Genomic DNA, 21,498 nt, shown 5'->3' with positions numbered 1-21,498 from the left:
GATTGGTCTAAGATGTGGGAGGCCCTTTTTCTGTACTCTGGAAACATTATAGGAATAGAGAATTCTTTCAAGGTTATGTCCAGATGGTATTACACCCTAGTGAGAATTGCAAAATACCTCCCAACATATTCAGCTTTGTGTTTTTGGGGTTGTTCTGATCAGGGCGCTATGAAGCACATATGGCGGACATGCCCCAAAGTTAAAAGGCTGTGGATTTGGGTGTACACATTGGTCAATACGCTCTTTCACTCTAAAATACGCAAGGATTTGTGGGAAGCTCTACTCCACAAACCCATCTTAGAGTTAACAAAACGTGAATGCATCCTGGTAACACATAATTTCATGGCTACGAAAAAAAAAACATTGCAAGGGCGTGGAAAACACTCCTCCTTTCTTTTGAGGAGGTGAAGCTTATGGCGATACTCACGGACACTAGGGACAAATTTCATACGATTTGGATACCTTGGCTGGACCAGTTTCCAGCGATGGGTCCGCCATCTCGTTTCCTGGATTTATAGGGGAAAATCCTGCCCACAGGTGGAGGCCTTGGACTTCCCAGGGTGGGGCTTCTTTTCTTTTTCACCACTTTCCTCTTCTCGGCCTTTTATTCTTACCCCTTTTCTGTTCTCTTCTTCTTTCTATTTCTTCCCCCTTTTTTTCTATTTTTATTTTTTTACTTTTCCCTTCTGGTTAATTACAGTCAGAGGCTTAGGTGTAGAGGTTGCTATTGTTCTCTGGCCACATTTTTGGGGTTGAACTTTTCTCTCCCTCCATCATTTCTACATGGATATATTTTGAAATGTATTTTTCTTCCTCCCCCACCCCCCCCCCCTTTTTTTTTTTTTTTTTTTTTTCTGATTTTGGAGAGACTTCTCGGACTTTACCTCATATGCAAGCATAGGTCAATCTCAGGTACTATTCTATATTGGCTACATGATGATTTCTGGAATTATATTTGTTCAGCATACCCTCTAGGTTCTGACCACTGAGACCAACATGATATGTTAATATTCCCTAGACTGTAAAGGTACCGAGATATTCTTATCTAGCGTTCTTTAATCCTTGTTTGAAGCTACAAGATATACTATGTATGAAGCCTAATTGTCTGTAATATGTATGTAACCTTCTTAAAATTGTCATTAGCCACTAGCCTTAGCACATGTTTACTACTTTATGAGTTTGTCTTTATTCAATAAAAATATTGTGTTGGAAAAAAAAAAAAATATTGTGAAAGAAAATATTTAATTTTGATTTGATATAGTAGAGCTTATTAAGTCCAAGGTCCTATCAAACACACTTAGCTACACACCCAACAGTCTGTGTATGAGAAAACTGGATAACAGAATCTGATTAAACCAGCCAGTATAATAGTTACCATAGGGTATGACATAGGTAACACACATGTACATAGAGTGTGTGTATATATATATATATATATATATATATATATATATATATATATATTATTTTTTTAAACTTGCATTTTAGCCCTTTTGCCTTTGTGATCATAATTTTCCAGTGGTTTGATCAGTGGTGGCTTAGAAATGTAAAGGTAGCAGGCTTGAACATTTTAGGGGAAACCTTCACTAAAAAAACTTCACTTCATATTAATTTTGAGATTTATTTTAACAAATAGCTAACTGAATAGAGAACATTTATTATTAGACATACAAAATTATGACTTCATTTATTATTGTGTAAATATTAATTATTGATGCAACAGTTAAATCCTGACAATTAACTTTTTTTTGGATAAAGTAAGGGAGAGTTATAACTAGTGTTGAGCGAACACGGACTGTATTATTCGTGTTTGTACCGAATAATTGGATTTTTTTTACCCGAACACGGACCCGAAAACTTTACTGTATGTTCGGGTTTAAAATCCATGTTCAGTCATTATATTTCCGGGTTTGTATGTAATGGCGCGCTTTTAATGGCGGGCTTTCAACAGCCAATCAACAAGCGTTTAACTGGTGTGCCTTAAGCCATCCCAGCCACGCCTACTAATGTATTAGTAGCTGTGATTGACCATCTGAAGCATGTGACCATGTCTTTATAAGTTCGAGACCGAGCGCCGCTGCGTCATTCTGCTGTAGTATAGGGACAGAGCACACATCATACGTGCTGGCTGCTGATTAGGGACAAACAGTCAAAAATTATATTGTGTCCGAAAATAATTCAGGGTCAGGTCGGAGTGCAGGCAGGGCGAGTTATTAGGACGTTTTAGGGCGAGGCTGGAGAATAGGCAGGGTCAGTGTTCTACATCGATTTTTCTGTGTGGGGGGTTTGCAGTGCCAGTGATCGATCTTATCGATAATTTTAGGGCGAGGCTGGAGAATAGGCAGGGTCAGTGCTCTACATCGATTTTGCTGTGTGTGGGGTGGTGCAGTGAACACAATCTTTTTGCCCGCTGAGAAGGAGGGAGAAAAAAATCTTTTTTATCAGTCAGTTGTGTGCAGCGTTTTTCCTTTAGTGCGGCTGACTGTGATAAGACACTGCTGTGTTCACATGTGCTATTATTGAGTGATTTTAAAATTTATACACTTTTTTCTATTCCACTATTCAATATACACCCTTTTGGGTTAAAAATTTAATTGTGGCATAGTCTGTACTAATCTATTTAAAAATTACAAACTTAAAGGGGAATTTTCTTTTTTTTTCCCTTCATAGCCTGCAGCAGAGCTGACTGATATAAGACACTGCTGTGTTCACATGTGCTATTGAAAAATCACCAATTTTATATCATATTTTCTATTCTGCTATTCAATCTACACCCTTGGGGTAAAAACAATTAAATTGCGGCATAGTCTGTATCGGTACGTGTGAGATACACCTTTCCAATTTTTGGGGCGCATCTCATACCGCCGAGGATTGCAGGGTGCTTCAGTTTGCCTCCTGCCTGTTCCGAACTCCTCCTACTCCTCATCCTGCCTTTGGGGGTACAAAAAATAGTAATCGGGGCCTAGTCTGGGTCTGTACGTGTGAGATACATACACCTTTTAATATCATATTTTCTATTCCGCTATTCAATCTACACCCTTGCGGTAAAAACAATTAAATTGCGGGATAGTCTGTATCAGTACGTGTGAGATACACCTTTCCAATTTTTGGGGCGCATCTCATACCGCCGAAGATTGCAGGGTGTTTCATTGTGCCTCCTGCCTGTTCCGAACTCCTTCTACTTCTCATCCTGCCTTTGGGGGTACAAAAAATAGTAATCGGGGCCTAGTCTGGGTCTGTACGTGTGAGATACATACACCTTTTGACATCATATTTTCTATTCCGCTATTCAATCTACACCCTTGGGGTAAAAACAATTAAATTGCGGGATAGTCTGCATCGGTACGTGTGAGATACACCTTTCCAATTTTTGGGGCGCATCTCATACCACTGAGGATTGCAGGGTGCTTCAGTGTGCCTCCTGCCTGTTCCGAAACTCCTCCTACTCCTCATCCTGACTTTGGGGGTACAAAAAATAGTAATCGGGGCCTAGTCTGGGTTTGTACGTGTGAGATACATACACCTTTTGATATCATATTTTCTATTCCACTATTCAATCTACACCCTTGGGGTAAAAACAATTAAATTGCGGGATAGTCTGTATCGGTACGTGTGAGATACACCTTTCCAATTTTTGGGGCGCATCTCATACCGCCAAGGATTGCAGGCTGCTTCAGTGTGCCTCCTGCCTGTTCCGAACTCCTCCGACTCCTCATCCTGCCTTTGGAGGTACAAAAAATAGTAATCGGGGCCTAGTCTGGGTCTGTATGTGTGAGATACATACACCTTTTGATATCATATTTTCTATTCCGCTATTCAATCTACACCCTTGGGGTAAAAACAATTAAATTGCGGGATAGTCTGTATCGGCACATGTGAGATACACCTTTCCAATTTTTGGGGCGCATCTCATACCGCCGAGGATTGCAGGGTGCTTCAGTGTGCCTCCTGCCTGTTCCGAACTCCTCCTACTCCTCATCCTGCCTTTGGGGGTACAAAAAATAGTAATTGGGGCCTAGTCTGGGTCTGTACGTGTGAGATACATACACCTTTTGATAACATATTTTCTATTCCGCTATTCAATCTACACCCTTGGGGTAAAAACAATTAAATTGCGGGATAGTCTGTATCGGTACGTGTGAGATACACCTTTCCAATTTTTGGGGCGCATCTCATACCGCCGAGGATTGCAGGGTGCTTCAGTTTGCCTCCTGTTCAGACCTCCTCCTACTCCTCATCCTCCTCATCCTCATCCTGCCTTTAGGGTACAAAAAATTGTAATCGGGGCCTAGTCTGTGTTTGTACGTGTGAGATACACCGTTTTGTAAATTTTTTTCTATTCCGCTATTCAATATACATCCTTTTGGAGTGTAAAAAATTAAATTACGGCATAGTCTGTATCGGTACATGTGAGATACACCTTTTCAAATTTGTTTGGAGCATCTCCTTCCACCGCTGAGGATTGCAGGGCGCTTCAGTTTGCCTCCTGTTCCGAACTCCTCCTACTCCTCTTCCTCATCCTGCCTTTAGGGTACAAAAAATTGTAATCGGGGGCCTAGTCTGTGTTTGTACGTGTGAGATACACCGTATTATAAAATTTTTCCTATTCCGCTATTCAATATGCACCCTTTTGGAGTGTAAAAAATTAAATTACGGCATAGTCTGTATCGGTACGTGTGAGATACACCTTTTAAATTTGTTTGGCGCATCTCCTTCCACCGCCAAGGATTGCAGGGCGCTTCAGTTTGCCTCTTGTTCCGAACTCCTCCTACTCCTCTTCCTCATCCTCCCTTTAGGGTACAAAAAATTGTAATCGGGGCCTAGTCTGTGTTTGTACGTGTGAGATACACCGTTTTTTATCCTTTTTTCTATTCCGCTATTCAATATACACCCTTTTGGGGTAAAAAAAATTAAATTGCGGCATAGTTTGCATATTTGACTGTGAGATACACCCGTGCGATACTGTTGTTGTTTTGTTCCGCTATTCAGTAAACACCTTTCTAGGGCAAGATCATAAATTACAGAAATATGAGGAGACCGTCAAATAGGGGCCGTGGCCTGGGTCGTGGTGCTGCTGTTGCAAGGAGAGGACATGGTCGATCTGTGCCAGCTACACGCACAAGTGAAACACCTTCCTCAAGTGTGAGTAGGCGACAGAACCTGCAGCAGTATTTGGTAGGGCATCATGCTCCTCTAGAAGTGATGAGGCCAGAACAAGTAGAGGCGATAGTAGATTGGTTTGCTGCTGACAGTGCCTCCAGTTCCTTTACATTGTCTCCCACCCAGTCTACTGCAGAAAGGTCAGAGTTGGCACCTGCAGCGGATGTCCAACCGTCTTTCATCTCACCCCCTTGCAAATCAGGCAAGCAGTCTGAGCCCCAAGTCATGCAGCAGTCTCTTCTTCTTGTTGATGACTCTGTCAGCAGGGTTTCCCAGGGCCATCCACCTAGCCCTGCCCCAGAAGTGGAAGAGATTGAGTGCAGCGATGCCCAACCACTTATTTCTCAAGATGAGTACATGGAAGGACCATCGCAGCACGTCTCCGATGATGACGAAACGCAGGTGCCAACTGCTGCGGCATTCAGAATTGTGGAGACCGACAAGGAGGGCAGGGGTGAAGACTGGGTGGAAGATGATGTGTAGGACGATGAGGTCCTCGACCCCACATGGAATGAAGGTCATGCAGGTGACCTGAGTAGTTTGGAGGAAGAGGCGGTGGTCGCACAGAGCCACCAGCACAGCAGAAGAGGGAGCAGGGTGCAGAAGCAGAGCGGCCGTGCCATAGACACTACTCCTGCTACTGCCCAACGCAGCAAGGGAACAAGCGCACCAAAGGCAGCTCAAAGGAGTTCTCTAGCGTGGAAGTTCTTCAGAAAATGTGCTGATGACAGGACACGAGTGGTTTGCACCCTGTGCAATCAGAGCCTGAAGCGAGGCATAAACCTTCTCAACCTGAGCACAACCTGCATGATCAGGCATCTAAGTGCAAAGCACGACCTGCAGTGGAGTAGACACCTTCAAAACCAAGAAAGGTCTCTGGCTCCTCCTGCTCCCTCTTCTGCTGCAGTCTCGGCCTCTCCATCCACCTCTGTAGTGATACCGACACCTGCCACCCCGCAAACAGACGATCTGTCAGCAACACCACCACCTGGGTCACCAACCATCTCCACAATGTCCCGTGGAAGGGTTCAGCTTTCCATCTCCCAAACACTTGAGAGGAAGAGGAAGTACCCCCCTACCCACCCGCGATCCCTGGCCCTGAATGCCAGCATTTCAAAATTCTTGGCCTTTGAAATGCTGTCATTCCGTCTGGTGGAGACGCACAGTTTTAAAAGCCTTATGTCGGTGGCTGTCCCACAGTACGTCGTGCCCAGCCGCCACTACTTTTCCAGGCAAGCCATCCCTTCCCTGCACAACCAAGTGGGGGAAAAAATCAGGTGTGCACTGCGCAACGCCATCTGTGGCAAGGTCCACCTAACTACCGATACGTGGACCAGTAAGCACGGTCAGGGGCGTTATATCTCCCTAACGGCACACTGGGTAAATGCAGTGGCGGATGGGCCTGAGGCGGATAGCAATTTGGTGCATGTCCTTCCACCACCGAGGATTGCAGGGCGCTTCAGTTTGCCTCTTGTTCCTAACTCCCCCTACTCCGCTTCCTCATCCTCTACCGCCTCCTCATCCGGTCAGCGTAACACCTTCACCACCAACTTCAGCACAGCCAGGGGTAAACGACAGCAGGCAGTTTTAAAACTTGCCTGTTTAGGGGAAAAACCACACACCGCACAGAAGTTGTGGAGGAGCATGGAAAAGCAGACAAATGAGTGGTTGCTGCCAGCGAGCCTCAAGCCCGGCCTGGTGGTGTGCGATAATGGGCGAAATCTCATAGCAGCTCTGGGCCTAGCCGTTTTGATGCACATCCCTTGCCTGGCGTATGTGCTGAATTTGGTGGTGCAGAGGTTCCTTAAAAATTACCCCGATATGTCAGAGCTGCTGCAGAAAGTGCGGGCCGTCTGTGCGCACTTTCGGCGTTCTCTCCCTGCTGCTGCTCACCTGTCAGCGCTGCAGCGTAACTTCGGCCTTCCCGCTCACCCCCTCACATGTGACGTGCCCACAAGGTGGAACTCCACCTTGCACATGCTGGAAAGACTGTGCAAGCAGCAGCAGGCCATAGTGGAGTTTCAGCTGCAGCACGCACGTGTGAGTCGCTTCACCACCAATAACTGGGCCTCCATGCGAGACCTGTGTGCCTTGTTGCGCTGTTTTGAGTACTCCACCAACATGGCCAGTGCCGATGATGCCGTTGTCAGCTTAACTATCCCACTTCTATGCCTCCTTCAAAAAACTATTCGGGTAATGATGGAAGAGGATGTGGCATAGGATGAGGAGGAGGAGGAGGATGAAGCGGTAACATTTCCAAGGCTTTCAGGGCAGTTATTCGCAAGTGGCTCCGAGGGTGGGTTCCTGCACCCACAAACGCCCGGGACACAATTGTCCAGCAGGGGCACAGTTCTGGAGGATGAGGAGGATGAGGAGGAGGAGATGGAGGAGGAGATGGAACCATGTTCACAGCAGGGTGGCACCCAGGCCAGCTCATGGCCATCACTGGTGCGTGGCTGGGGGGATACAGAGGACACAGACGATACACCTCCCACAGAGGACAGCCTTTCGTTGCCTCTGGGCAGCCTGGCACACATGAGCAATTACATGCTGCAGTGTCTCCACAACGACCGCCGAGTTGCCCACATTCTAACTTGTGCTGAATACTGGGTGGCCACGCTGCTGGATCCCTGTTACAAGGACAACGTACCGTCCTTAATTCACTCACTGGAGCGCGATCGCAAGATGCGCGAGTACAAGCGCACGCTGGTAGACGCAATGCTGCTGGCATTCCCACCTGACAGCGGGGCCACAGTGGAAGCACAAGGCCAAGGCAGAGGAGGAGGAAGAGGTCGCCAACGCAACCAGGGCACCGCCAGCACCTCAGAAGGCAGGGTTAGCATGGCCGAAATGTGGAAAAGATTTGTCAGCATGCCACAACAAACAGCAGCACCTGCAGCTCATATGGAACGTCTTAGCAGGAGGCAGCATTTCACCAACATGGTGGAGCAGTATGTGTGCACACGCCTACATGTAGTGAATGACGGGTCTGCCCCCTTCAACTTCTTGGTCTCCAAATTGGGCACATGGCCTGAGCTTGCCCTTTACGCCTTGGAGGTGCTGGCGTGCCCTGCAGCCAGTGTATTATCTGAACGTGTATTTAGCACGGCTGGGGGCGTTATCACAGACAAGCGCAGCCGCCTGTCCAGAGACAATGTGGACAAGCTCACGTTCATTAAAATGAACCAGGCATGACCAGCCATACCTTGTGCAGAATAGAGATGGATACCGACCTTACCCAGCCATTCTTTCTCACTCTTTTGGGGTGTACCCTCATTTAAAATGACTGAAAAAAAGCAGTGTTGGCTACCTTGTCCTCCTCCACCGCTGCTTCCACCTACACCGCCACATCCACCACCACCTCAACTTCCCTCCTACTCCATATGGGCCTCGTCCTTCACAGATGAAGAACATTGTTTTATTTTTCAGTTTTTTTTTTGTTGTTTTAAGTTATTTCCCTATCCACATTTGTTTACAGAGCACTTGCCATGCTCTTAACTACGTTTTGCTGCCATTTGCAGCACTCTAGCCCTTTCCATTGGTGTTTTAGAGCCATTTTAGCGCCTGAAAGTTCGGGTCCCCATTGACTTCAATGGGGTTCCGTGTCCGGGTAAAGTTCGGAAAAAGTCCGGGACACGGACCCGGACTTTTTTTTCAAGTTCGGCCGAACCCGCCTAACACGGACATCCAGGTGTCCACTCAACTCTAGTTATAACTCCTGTAAGGTTACCATTTTTTTCCTATTAGGGAGATATCGCTTTACTTCCTGTCCCAAAACAAAACAGGAAGTGAGAGAAAATTCCTGTAAATTAAGGGAATTTCTTGGGGACCCACAGGTCACCAGAACGAATGTCTCCATTGGAAGATTTCCCTCATATTACTTTTCTGGGGGGCAATCCAAAATGTGGGTTTTCTTTACTTTCACTTTCAATGATAATGATAAACAGGGAAAATAGAGAGGATGTATCTCCCTAACGGGGCACAGACAGCAATAAAAATTGACAGGTGTTTTAATCCATCTCCCCCTATCCAAAACAAAAATGTTTTGTCTTTAGTTACACTTTAAGGGCTATTTTGCTTTGTTTGCAATTTTGTTTTTGGGTTTAGATACACTTTAAAAGTGTATTTTGACAACATGGCACATTAAATTAATGTTTTCCAGTTTTTTCAAAATATTTTACCAATTTGAAAAGATGGTAATTTTTTTTCCCCTCTCTCTCCTTCATATTAACAGAGAATATTGGCTTACCTTGGATGATCTTCAGTTATGCTGTAATGAGCGTAATATGTCTTGTATTTGTAATAATGTTTGTTCCTAATACAAAAGGACGTTCACTAGAAGAAATATCTATGGAACTGGCAAATAGGTAAGTGGATTTATCTGCTTGACTGTTGTTTAAATTATCTTTGCACTGAAGAAAAAACTCAAACAGGTCATATTTGTCCTTATATTATCAATGATACGACTGCTTGTAGAGGCTAATTCCTAAGTGATAAAAAAAGATCTTGTGTCAAAGTTGCTCTTTATAGCATGCAGATATTTCCCAACATGGTTTAAAATCCTTGTACTTCACTTTATCCAAAAACAAAATGGGACAACCTCTACACAAGTGCGCACTGCATCAAAAGATTGACCAAAGTTGGCTAGAGCCAATTGACCCAAATAACATACCACTGTGTTTTGTTATTATCGAATGAAACCACCATAAATATGCTTAGGTATTAAGATAAGTTTTGTTTGTAGGTTGACTGTGAGTTTGATCCAAACCCAGCTTATTCCCAGTTCAGCGAATGTCCAAACAAGCTGGCCATATTTGGCCAGTTAGCCTGACCCCCTCTTCCAAAACCCTCAGCTGATGGTTGTAAACCATCAGCTGGGATCTATCAATTTGTGTGGGTAGTACTACTTCCGAAAAATTAATGATTCCAGGCTAGCTTGTGGTTTTAAAGGAACTGACCAGGGATCCTTAGTGATGTCATTAAACCGATATGGTCATGAACATATTTGGTCAATGACGTCGCCCAGGCTTTTCAAATGGTTTTTGCTTACATACAGCAGCCAGCTGGGGGTCTGTCATTTTGCCACGGGAGAGCAGTGGGTAAACCTTGTCATGCAGTGGATCATCATGTCAACATTGTCCAGCCCTCGTGACAAGGATCTACATTGCTGAACAACATAATTGACATTGGATTTACATTGAGGAACATTGTTTACTTTGTTTTTCAAATAAAAGACTTTATGTGTGCGTGTTTTTATTTACCCTTAACCTTTTTTAGGGGAAATCTGCTCCATGTGGGTTTGAGGCCCTTGTCCCCTCAACATTGAGACAAGGTGCCTTTAAATTTTGAAGGGATGCAGCCAGGTATCGTATGAGGGATGAAGAGGGTGCACACTCACTGCCTCCCCTTTCTTGCCATCCAGGCTGCATGCATGAATAAAAGTCTGGTTTGAATTATAAGGAAGACTCCAGGACGTTTTCCGATTAAGAAAATTAGAATGACCCTTTAAAAATAGGCCTGCATTATCCCTTACAAATCATATCTTATTGCTACTTATCAGAATTGAAAAAACTCCCTTGGGAATAAGAGGGCCCCCTGATATCTGGTTCACCTAGGTGAATGAGTATGGGGTATATCTGAGAGTAGTTAATCACATTCAACTGGACTTGTTCTGTAATGTTGAAGACATGTTCAAGCCTTTTCCTCAATGCTAATGAGTATATATCATGACCTTGATAAATGAGTATTGGGTACATAGTACCCCTTGTTACTTATTCACCCAAAAATGTATTCGGTAAACAAAGACACCCACGCTGAAAAAGTCTGATGTAAATCTAATGTAAGTCAAGTCATCAATAGATGTAGATCCTCATCAATATTTAAAAGTGCAGTCCTTTCCTTCAATAAAGTGCATTCAAATTGAAGTGCATAAATAAATATCGGAAAACAGTGTAAAAATCATCTATATATAATAAATGAATGTGAGTCCATCTTTTCTTTTAAATATACATACAGTCCATCAATAAATGATTAAATATCCGTGAAAAAAAGGTTGAAGTCCAACACACCAGAAAGTCTTCATTAATTGCCTCTGATCACCACAGCGGCCTTAATCCCACCAATGGGTGTCATCTCACCTGCTTGGAAATCCACTCACATTTCAGTAGTAAATGTGAGTGGATTTTTATATGGAAATAAATACTTTTTATTAGCGATTTGCACTATGGTTCTTTCCTCTTGCCTCCTATATGATTGACAACACGCTGAGAGGTGCTGAGAGCCATGGATTTGGAGTGTACAGCCAGTGGTGCCACTTATATCACTGCAAAGCACATATAGACCTCCTTAATTAGTGAGGTCCATTCAAGCAGGTGAGAAGATACCCATTGGTGGAGTGAAGGGCAGTGTGGTGATCAGAGGCAATTACTGAAGAGTTTCTGGTGTATAGGACTGCAAACTTTTTTTTCACAGACATTGAATCGTTAATTGATGGACTGTATATATAAATTTAAAAGAAAAGATGGACTTATGTTAATTTAATATATATAGATGATTTTTAAACTGTTTTCAGATATTTATTTATGCACTATAATTTGAATGCACTTTATTGAACGATAGCGCTGCACTTTTTTGTGACTATATATATATATATATATATATATTGCATTTTGTACAGGTGGTTGGATGCATAGTGGTGCTAACTGCTTCCTATAGTATACAGAGTTGAGTAATAGGTGGTTTTTACACAGGGATAGTGCAGAAAGTTTTTTCACATTTAGATCCTCATCAATGATGCTGACCTGTCACCCAACAATGTTTCCACATTGCCATGACAATCTGTTGCCCGACAATGCTGCTCTGCTGCTATTGTGGTCACAAATAAAAGATCCCTGATCGGCTCTTGTCTATAAACAACACAGTTAGCTCATCCATAATTGGGTATAATATTAATAGTTTTTACACTACTATCCCATCTATTTCTAAATTGATATTACTTTACTAATACAAGAACTAGATTCTGTCTTAGAAATATAATGGTTTCAGGGAAGTATGGGGTTTGGGGTATATCTCCCCTACACCTATGGTAGAAAACTGGGCTCCAGTGTTATTCTTTGGTAGGGCACACAACGAAACATAAAATTAGAGGTAGATAAAGATAAATAAGCAGATTCTAAAAAGCCATAAATCAAACCAGCTCATGCCTAATTTGATACAGACATTTGAGAACATTTGGTGATTTGTGCTAAATAGTTTGTGCAATTTGCAGTTCCTGGTGGAAGGATAAAAAATATAAGTTCCTTATCTTACACCCCAGCGTGTGGCCATTTGCCTAAACCATTGTGAGAGCACTTATTGTGAGTATGGGAAAGCTGAAGACCCCAACTCTCATGAAAAAAATGCTTTACCACTCTGCAGATATGCATTCTTGCAGGATTTGGAAACCTCAGCTTTCCTGGGATCCCACTAGAAGGCTTAATGATGTCACATTTCCTTACAATATTTTTTGCTTTCACTTTTTTTTATTCAGGATTGGGAAATTTCAGGGTGTAAATGAATATACCAGTGGTCTCCAAACTGTGGCCCTTTGCTTGCTTTTATCCAGCCCTTGAGGCACTATTTCCTTCACTGATACCAACAATGGGGCATAATTCCATAGACTGACACCAGTGAAGGGGGCACATTTCCTCTCAATGACACCAACGATGGGGTGCAATTCATCCCACTGACACTAACAATGGGGCCTAATGACATCTATGATGGGGCACAATTCCTCTTAATGACACAAACAATGGGGCCCACTGACACCAACAATAGGACACAATTCCTCCCACTGACACCAACAATGGGGGTCAATGATGGGACACAATTCCTCTCAATGGCACCAACTATAGGGCCCACTGACACCAACAATGGGACACAATGAAACCAACGATGAGGTGCAACTCCTCCCACTGACACTAACAATGGGGCACAATGACATCAATGATGGGGCACAATTCCTCTCAATGACACAAACGATGGGGCCCAATGACATCAACGGTAGGGCACAATTTCCCCAGTTACGCCAATAATTAAGCACAATTAATCTCACTAAAACAAACAATGGGGCATTATTTTTTCCCACTGATGCCAGGACATTTTCTACTCCCACTCGCCCTCCTAAAGTCTTTGTTTATAAATTTTTGTAGACCCCTGGAATATACTGTAGGCATACATTTTCTGTCCCTGTATCTTTTCCCAAATAGATGATAATTTGGCAAAAACATAAAAAGTGGAGGCAGAATATAGACGAGCTGTCCTTTAAAATGCTGGGCGTTCAGGAACTCTGACGTTCTTCATGTAGGCTGTTACTGGTAGGAAGCTACGCCGACATCACAAATGTGACAACGTTTACACAAATCTGACTAAAAGGGAATAGATGTCTAAGGACAGTAGGCAGGGTTTACAGTGACATCAGCTGAGTGGGTGGGACCAAATCTGACAGCTGTCAGACTATGTGCAGCCTGTACACACAGCACATTCTGATGTCAGAAAATATTGTTTATATGGATACATGAATTAGCACAATATTATACCCTGTATTATATAAAAATTGAAATATAATAGCTTTGGGTGTTATCTGTTTGTGTCAATGTTCCAGAGATTGCTGCAGTTAAAATAGGACAGGATCTAATTTATTGCTGGATAAGTCTATGGTTCACAGTGTTTTTCTAGTTGTTTTTCACTTCACAGTTAACTGTGTCAAAAATTGGCAGTGACCTGCAAACTTCCCTGGAATAATGAATCACTCCTATTTAATCAAAGTCATAGTTCACTAATTTTACAACACCCAGTAAAGTCACTGCCCTATGTAAGTCTATCAGAAGATGAATTATGTGCTCAGTAAACATTTATTGTTCCGCTAATACAAGGTCAGCAACAGTTCCTGGTGGCTGTAACTGAAAAGCAACGCTCAATAGCAAGTAAATTACAATAATTGTGATTAAAAACAATATTGTTTAATGAAATGTGAGGATAAGTCTATTGTTTCAATCAAAACACGCAGCACTGTATTGTTAAAGCATTATTTCCCCGATCACGTACATAGGAGAGTTTCAGCTCATCCAGCCATAGGCATTGTTGCCAGAATTGCTACCTAATCTAAAGCATAAGGCTACATTTGCAGGGTGCAAATCCCTGCGACAGGAATCTCCTGTTTGACAGCTGTAATCAGACATTTTATTTTATTTACATTTTATTATTATTTAATATTTTATTAATCACATATATATATATATATATATATATATATATATATATATATATATATATATATTTAGTATGTATAAAAATAAATAAAACAATATTCTTTCTCACTGAGGCTGGGGGGCCGTAAAACCAGGTGATTTTAATGCCTCCTTGTTGCCCACCCAAATTGTAACATTACAGCCTTATACAGTAGGACTGTATAGTACAAGCAATGCATCGTGGCCATGCCATTTTTTTTTTTTTTTTTTTTTGAATCAGGAAGAAAGTTTATTGAGAGAGATCAAAAAAACCATACAAAAAACAAACAATACAAGAACATTCCAGAGATTCCATACATAATGAAATGCAATGTCAAAGAATGGTCACATAACATAATCCTGACATTGATTGTACAGTGGTAAAGATTTCCCCTCACTTGATCTATAGCATTATGAAACAGTAGCATAAAATAGGACTTAGTCCCAGCTTGTGCCCTTAAAATGAAAAAAAAAAAAAAATAATAAACATGATATACTGCAGTTGGTTTTGCACAGGACAGCCGTATCCTCCTCTTCTTGGGTTTCTCTTTCTGCTCCTGGCCCCTCCTTCCTGTCGAGTGCCCCCACAGCAAGCAACTTGCTATGGGGGCATATGAACTGAGCTGCAGCTCCGTGTGTCCATTCAGACATGGAGCTGTCATTCGGCCCCACCCCCTCTCCTGATTGGCTAACTGACTTGGATTGACAGCCGCGGGTGCCAAGGGCGCCACGGCTGTGTCTCAGCCGATCAGGAGACAGAGTCCCGGACAGCTGAGGGACTCGTGGACATCGCTGGACAGAGATGGGGCTTAGGTAATTATTAGGGGGTGCTGTGGAAGCTGATGAACATAGAAGGCTTTTTATCTTAAAGCATAGAATGCATTAAGATAAAAAAAACCTTACTGCCTTTACAACTCCTTTAGGTTAGCTGTACCCCAAAACAGCCAGTCAGTACTTTTGATAACGTTGGACCTTACAGTAAGAGTCTATCCATAATTAAGTTTACCAGAGCCAGGCCAGGTATGGCCTGCCAGTTTGCCCACACTCTTTCAAATTTATATGGGTTACCTCTGTGTTTGTAAATCAGTTTTTCATATCTAAGTGTAGTGCCCATCTAATCAACATTCGGCCATGGCATTTTTAATTCGGGCTGCAGTGTTTGACAAGAAGAGCTACCTGTCAAACTCGCCCATTGAGATCAATCGGGCTTCACTGCAACGATGATCCAAATGCTTGGGTTGCAGTTGTGGCATAGTCCCACGATGTAACACTGTAGTTCGGAAATAAAAAAACATAAATAAAAAACAAACAGGCACATGGAATGTGATGTCAGCAACTCTAAATGACGTTAAGCTATTTTAAGCTATTTTAAATGTGTCACAAAGTTTGGTTGCTAAGAAAAAATACTTGTCTTTCCTGTAAATCGTACCTTTAATCTGCAGTCATGTAAGCACAGGTTCTTCTTCCCAGATCCACAGTGTGATCCATGTGTACTCTTAGCTTCTGTCCTGCTGCTCAATAGAAATGCACAGCTACAGTCCTCCCATCTGCTGTCGATCAAATCAATCAGGCCTGGTTTGTCAGCAGCCTGACTTTATGCTGACCTCCTGAAGTTCAGATTGACTTATCCCTAAAAATTCCAGTATTTATTAAAGCACAGTCTGACTTTTCATTTGATGTTGAGAAGCTTATCAATATAAGATCAGAGATAAACCATCTCAGCAAAATATTATCTTAAAACATTTGTAAAGGTAAAAAAATAAAATAATAACAACAAACACGTCTATACTTACCTGCTCTATGCAATAGAATTGCAGAGAGTGACCGCGAACCTCCTCTTCTCAGTTCCCTGCCGGCACTCCTGGCCCCTCCTATCTGTCCAGTGCCCCCCATGGGAAGCCACTTCCCATAGGATTACTTGTGCATGCTCGTTCCCGAGCCCCACTGCTGCGTCCATTGACATAGACAACAGTACTCGTCCCCACTTCCTCATCACTGGGTTTGGTTGACAACACTGGGAGCCAATGACTCCTGGTGCCCCAGCAAAGCCAGCAAGACCTAGAAGTGAGGGGAGAGAAGAGATGCGGACGTGCACATTGCTGGATCGAATGAGGGCTCAGTTAAGTAAAAACGGGGTGAGGTGGGATGCCGATGCCTAAACATATTTTTTACCTAATGCAAGGACTGCATTAAAGAAAAAAACGTTTAGGCTTTAGAACCACTTTAGGTTGACTATTCCAAATTCCTGCTACCCACTTTGTGCTGAGGAAAAGCCTTTGATTGAAGATCAACATTTTTAGGTCAATTGAATTTCTGTTCCCCTTGCTGCACTTATGGCACTTTTCCACTGCAAGTACCGGCTCGGCTCTACTCGGCCCTGCTTGGCCCAGTTTGCTTTTTCACTGCTGGTACCGCATGGTATAGTGTCGGAACGGTTCGGTACGGTACGGTATAGGTTTGCTTTTCCACTAAAGTAGTACTAAAGTTAAGTGGGTGGGATAACAACGGGGTGGGTGGGATTCTCTGACCAATCAGTGGCTAGTAGTGACTGCATGCAAAGGATTGTGGGATATGGTACCAGTTTGGTACCTGTTGGAACCACAATCGAGTAGGTACTGTTTTTTCAGAGCCGTACCATACCGTACCGTACCGTTCGGTTCCATGCAGTGGAAAAGCAAACCTATACCGTACCGTACCGAACCGTTCCGGCACTATACCATGCGGTACCAGCAGTGGAAAAGCACAAAAGCGTGCCGAACCGTTACGGTTCCATGCAGTGGAAAAGCGCCATTAGTGTTTTGATCTTCTAGAACCTAAAGGCCAGTACACACGAGTGGAAATTCGGCCGGGAATTTTTCGTCCGACGACCGATCTGCCGATTTTCAGCTTGTTAGTATGATGCTTCAACCGACGCCGAAAAAATCCTGGTGTGCAGGCTATATAATTTTTGTCACCCGTCCAAACACGTCCGATTTTCGTCTCATTAGTACAGATTTAGATGGGGAAAAATCTTATGAGCAAGACTAGGCATGCTCAGATATGAAAGAACACATAGAAAGCAATCCAACACATGACATCACTTCTGAAGTAGAATTCTGTCGTGCAGGAAAATTTGTGTGCAGTCTAGAGCACATTCCAACCAACAGACACCACTCTGGACAAAAGACGGACGACCGGTCGGCGGAAATTTGTTGCGTGTGTACGAGGCTTAACTCCTGTAGTGAATAGGGATGAGCTTTGGGTTCAGGCCATAGTAAAATTCAGTCCATATTTTGCCTTTTCCGTCAAACTAAATAGGGTGTTTGCCTACCATGCAAAGACTAACCCCTGGTTGCAACATATAGTGATACATTTAGCAGAGTTCCTGCTCAGGCTGGTTGTTAGGAAGCCAGCAGTGCCTAGCTTCCAAGCAACTATTGACACATCCCAGCTTGACCCATTTTGCTGTCAACCACAGATTACTGCCTGACAGCTAAATGTTAATAAAGAGGTGGGAATGGTGACTGACATCATTGACCAAATAGGGCCATGGCCGTATTTGGTCAATGACATCAGCCACAATAACCACCTCTTTATTTACAAACCAGCAGCCGGAGTCTGTAATTTGGCGAGGAGTGACAGAAGTGGGCATACCTTGTGATCCATCTATGTATGTTAATTTGTTATGTTGGTAAAATGTAAGTACTATCCATATTAAACACTGTGGATTTATTGTTTATATGTTTTCTGATTTGGTGGTATATAAACTGTATTTTCTTAACTTTCCTTTCCAATAAAAATGTAAGGTATTAAAAAATACACAGCTGCCATGGTTGACGTATCCCTTCCCTGACCTCCCCCTGAAAAGCCTGGGTCGGCTCTAACTCCGATGATCCCAGTCCCTATCCTTCCTTTCTCCCCCTTACTTTGCTCTTACCTTTCTTTCTTTCTTTGCTCTTTGTTGCTTTTCTTTTGATGGGCCCTCTTTGGTTGTCTATTGGTGTCCAGGTCTACCTACAGTGGGGTCATTGGCACATATGTCCTGGCTACTTTGGCAAGTTATGGAGTTTCCCCCAAAGTACATATACATTATGTTTAATGTGATGTTTGAGAAGAAGGCCCTACCTCTTTCGTCTTTATTGTTTGTGTGTATTTATGCTCTTCAAGTCACCAGTCGTAGCCGCTGCGTGGGCAGTCTAGGTGATTTTTGTATTAATGTATACTTTCTGATATACCCGCAGTAAAAATGATTAACCCAGAAAAAATACACAACTGAAGCTGTTTAAAATACTAGTTGTTACTGGTGATACCATTAATTTTCTTCTAAGTTATTATTGTATATATAATGTACTGCAATTGTAAAATAACTGTGTCTTTGTTTTCCAGGACATTCATGTGCCATTCACTTTTCTCCTGGGGTAGAAGCAGACAGAAGCTGGTGCCAGTGGAGCTCAATATGAACACAACATAGATGCCATTAAGGATGAATGCAATCTGCAATTTATAATGAAATATTTTTAAGGTGCACTTTAAATCAATAAACTTTACCCTTTGTTTTAAACTACACTATCAATAAATAGGGAAGTGGTAATTGCAAATTTGTAATTATTCTTGGAAAAAGATGCAGATCAGGCCTAAAGTAGAACGATAGGCAAAACTTTGTTTTTATTTTGGAGTATGGGAGGGTTATAACCTGTTTGATTTTTTTTTCACCATCTGTGTCCCATTTCAGAGATTTCTCTTCACCTTCTATCTCATAGCCAAACAGGAAGTGAGAGGAAATCTCTTCAAATTAATTGAATTCCTTGGGGATCCCCAGGTCATCGGATTTAGTGTCCCCATTGGAATATTTCCCCTCGATTACTTTTCTGGGGACAAACAAAAATGTGGGATTTTCTTTTACTTTCAATGATAATAGGGCGGCACAGTGGTGTAGTGGTTAGCACTTTCACCTAGCAGCAAGAGGATCACTGGTTCAAATCCCAACCCAATGACACTACCTGCCTGGAGTTTGCATGTTCTCCCTGTTCCTGCGTGAGTTTCCTCCGGGTACTCCGGTTTCCTACCACACTCCTAAGACATGCTGGGAGGTTAATTTGATCCTGTATAAAATTGGCCCTACTATGTATGTATGTATGTGAGTTAGGGACCTTAGATTGTAAGCTCCTTGAGGGCAGGGACTGATGTGAATGTGTAATGTATATGTAAATTGACAGCGCTATATAAGTACCTGAAATAAATAAATACAAAATAATGGCAAACAGGACACATAGAGAGGGTAAATCTCACCAACAGGGGCACTGACAAGCATTCTAATCCATCTCCACTCTATGCAAAACTTATAAAAAAAAAGGTTTTGCCTTTAGTTATGTTTGCAGATTTATGACTGGCTATTTAAAGCTAAACTCCATCATTACCTTCAGTCCTGCGCAGTTACATAAGCTCCCCTCCTGTACTGAAATTGCTTACTCTGATTTCACTGCACACTGTAATAGTCGCACAGTGCGCATTACAAGCTGCAGCTACTCAGATAAAGCCCTCGTCATGTGCATCATCATCGAATCCTTTCCTCCCCAGCCTTAGGACCTATTCACACCAGGGAGATCATATGACACCAGCACATATGTGCATTCAACACATATTCTCCTTGGTGCTAAAATCAGTTTAAATAGCTGGTTGATGCATCGGCAACCTCCACTTCAGGCTTTCTTGGAATATTTGCAACAGGAATATATTTGGGGGAATTTACTAAAACTGAAGTAGCTACAATCTGAAGCAAATGTGCATGATAACCAATCAGCCCCTATTTTCAGCATCATTTAAAGAAGTTGTAAACCCTCAGTTATAACTTGTACCTATAGGTAAGCTTTTAATAAGGTTTACCTATGGGTACTGTAAATATCTCCTAAACTTGCACCGTTTAGGAGATATTTACTTTTAATGCAGCCGATTACGTCATTGGCGCATGCGCTTTGAAAGAATGGCCACCCGTTCCTTCAGAGGCCTGTGCTATGATCGGCGGCTCCCCCGCGCATGTGCTGGAGTGATGTAATCATGCCTCCAGCCAATCAGATGGCCAGAGGACGCGAAGCAGGACGGCCAAACACGTCGGTCGTCCTGTCGCTGAGCGGGCGGCACCGAGGGGGCTTAGTTCTAAGGTAAGTATTTAATGGGCTAGTATGCATCATTATGCCTTTGTCGTACAGGGGGTTTTTTTTTCTTCTTTTTTTGGGGGTTTGGGGGAGTTTACTTCCTCATTAAAGAGGAAGTAAAGTTCCCTCTAATGTTTGTACCTATAGGTTAGCCTATAATAAGGCTTACCTATACTGTAGGTACTGTAAATATCGCTAAACTTGCACCATTTAGGAGATATTTACTGTATAGTGTAACGATGACGTCATCAGCAAATGCGCTCTGAAGGAACGGCCACCTGCAACGTTTCTTCAGAGCCCTGTGCCGTGACTGGCCAGTCACACAGCCGGAGTCCGCGGACCCGGAAGGAAGACAGGTGAAGATGGATGCGGTCTCCAGCAGGGACGACGAGGGCTTAGTTTGCGGGTAAGTGTCACATAATTGTGATAGCGTGCGATGCATACTAGCACATTATGCCTTTACTTTGCAGGATAAAGAAAAAAAGGACAAAAAAAACATCAAGAGTTTACTTCCTCTTTAGGCTTTAAAAATGAAAGATAAGAGCTGACTGGTTATCATGTACAGCTGCTCCAGTTTTCATACAATCCCTTCACTGAGTCCTTCACACCAAGGGGTGCAAATGATACCCTGTATAGTATAGTAGTAAGTGCCAAATGATACCCTGTATAGTATAGTAGTAAGTGCCAAATGATACCCTGTATAGCAGGGGTCTCCAAACTATGGCCCTCCAGTTGTTCAGGAACTACAATTCCCATCATGCCTAGTCATGTCAGAGTTTTACAATGCCTCATGGGACGTGTAGTTCCGCAACAGCTGGAGGGCCATAGTTTGAAGATCCCTGCTGTATAGTATAGTAGTAAGTGCCAAATGATACCCTGTATAGTTTAGTAGTAAGTGCCAATAGGTGTACCTCATGTAGGGGCAATATGATGCATTGTTT

At 42.9% G+C, this 21,498-nt stretch overlaps 1 protein-coding gene across 1 annotated transcript in view; it reads left to right on the top strand.

The window, feature by feature from the left end:
• The window catches only part of SLC2A12 (solute carrier family 2 member 12), a 132,309-nt gene extending 113,278 nt beyond the window's left edge, over positions 1-19,031 (top strand). The window contains exons 4-5 of the mRNA XM_082249707.1: positions 9,395-9,527; positions 18,792-19,031. Of these exons, the coding sequence (XP_082105833.1) occupies positions 9,395-9,527; positions 18,792-18,876 (218 nt within the window). The 3' untranslated portion in view covers positions 18,877-19,031. The remainder of the gene's footprint in view (positions 1-9,394; positions 9,528-18,791) is intronic.
• The last annotated feature ends 2,467 nt before the right edge of the window (positions 19,032-21,498 follow it).

This window comes from Pelophylax lessonae (assembly GCF_965119305.1).
Source record: "Pelophylax lessonae genome assembly, chromosome: 3".
NCBI lineage: Eukaryota > Metazoa > Chordata > Amphibia > Anura > Ranidae > Pelophylax > Pelophylax lessonae.
This window is presented reverse-complemented; position numbering and strand designations above follow the sequence as displayed.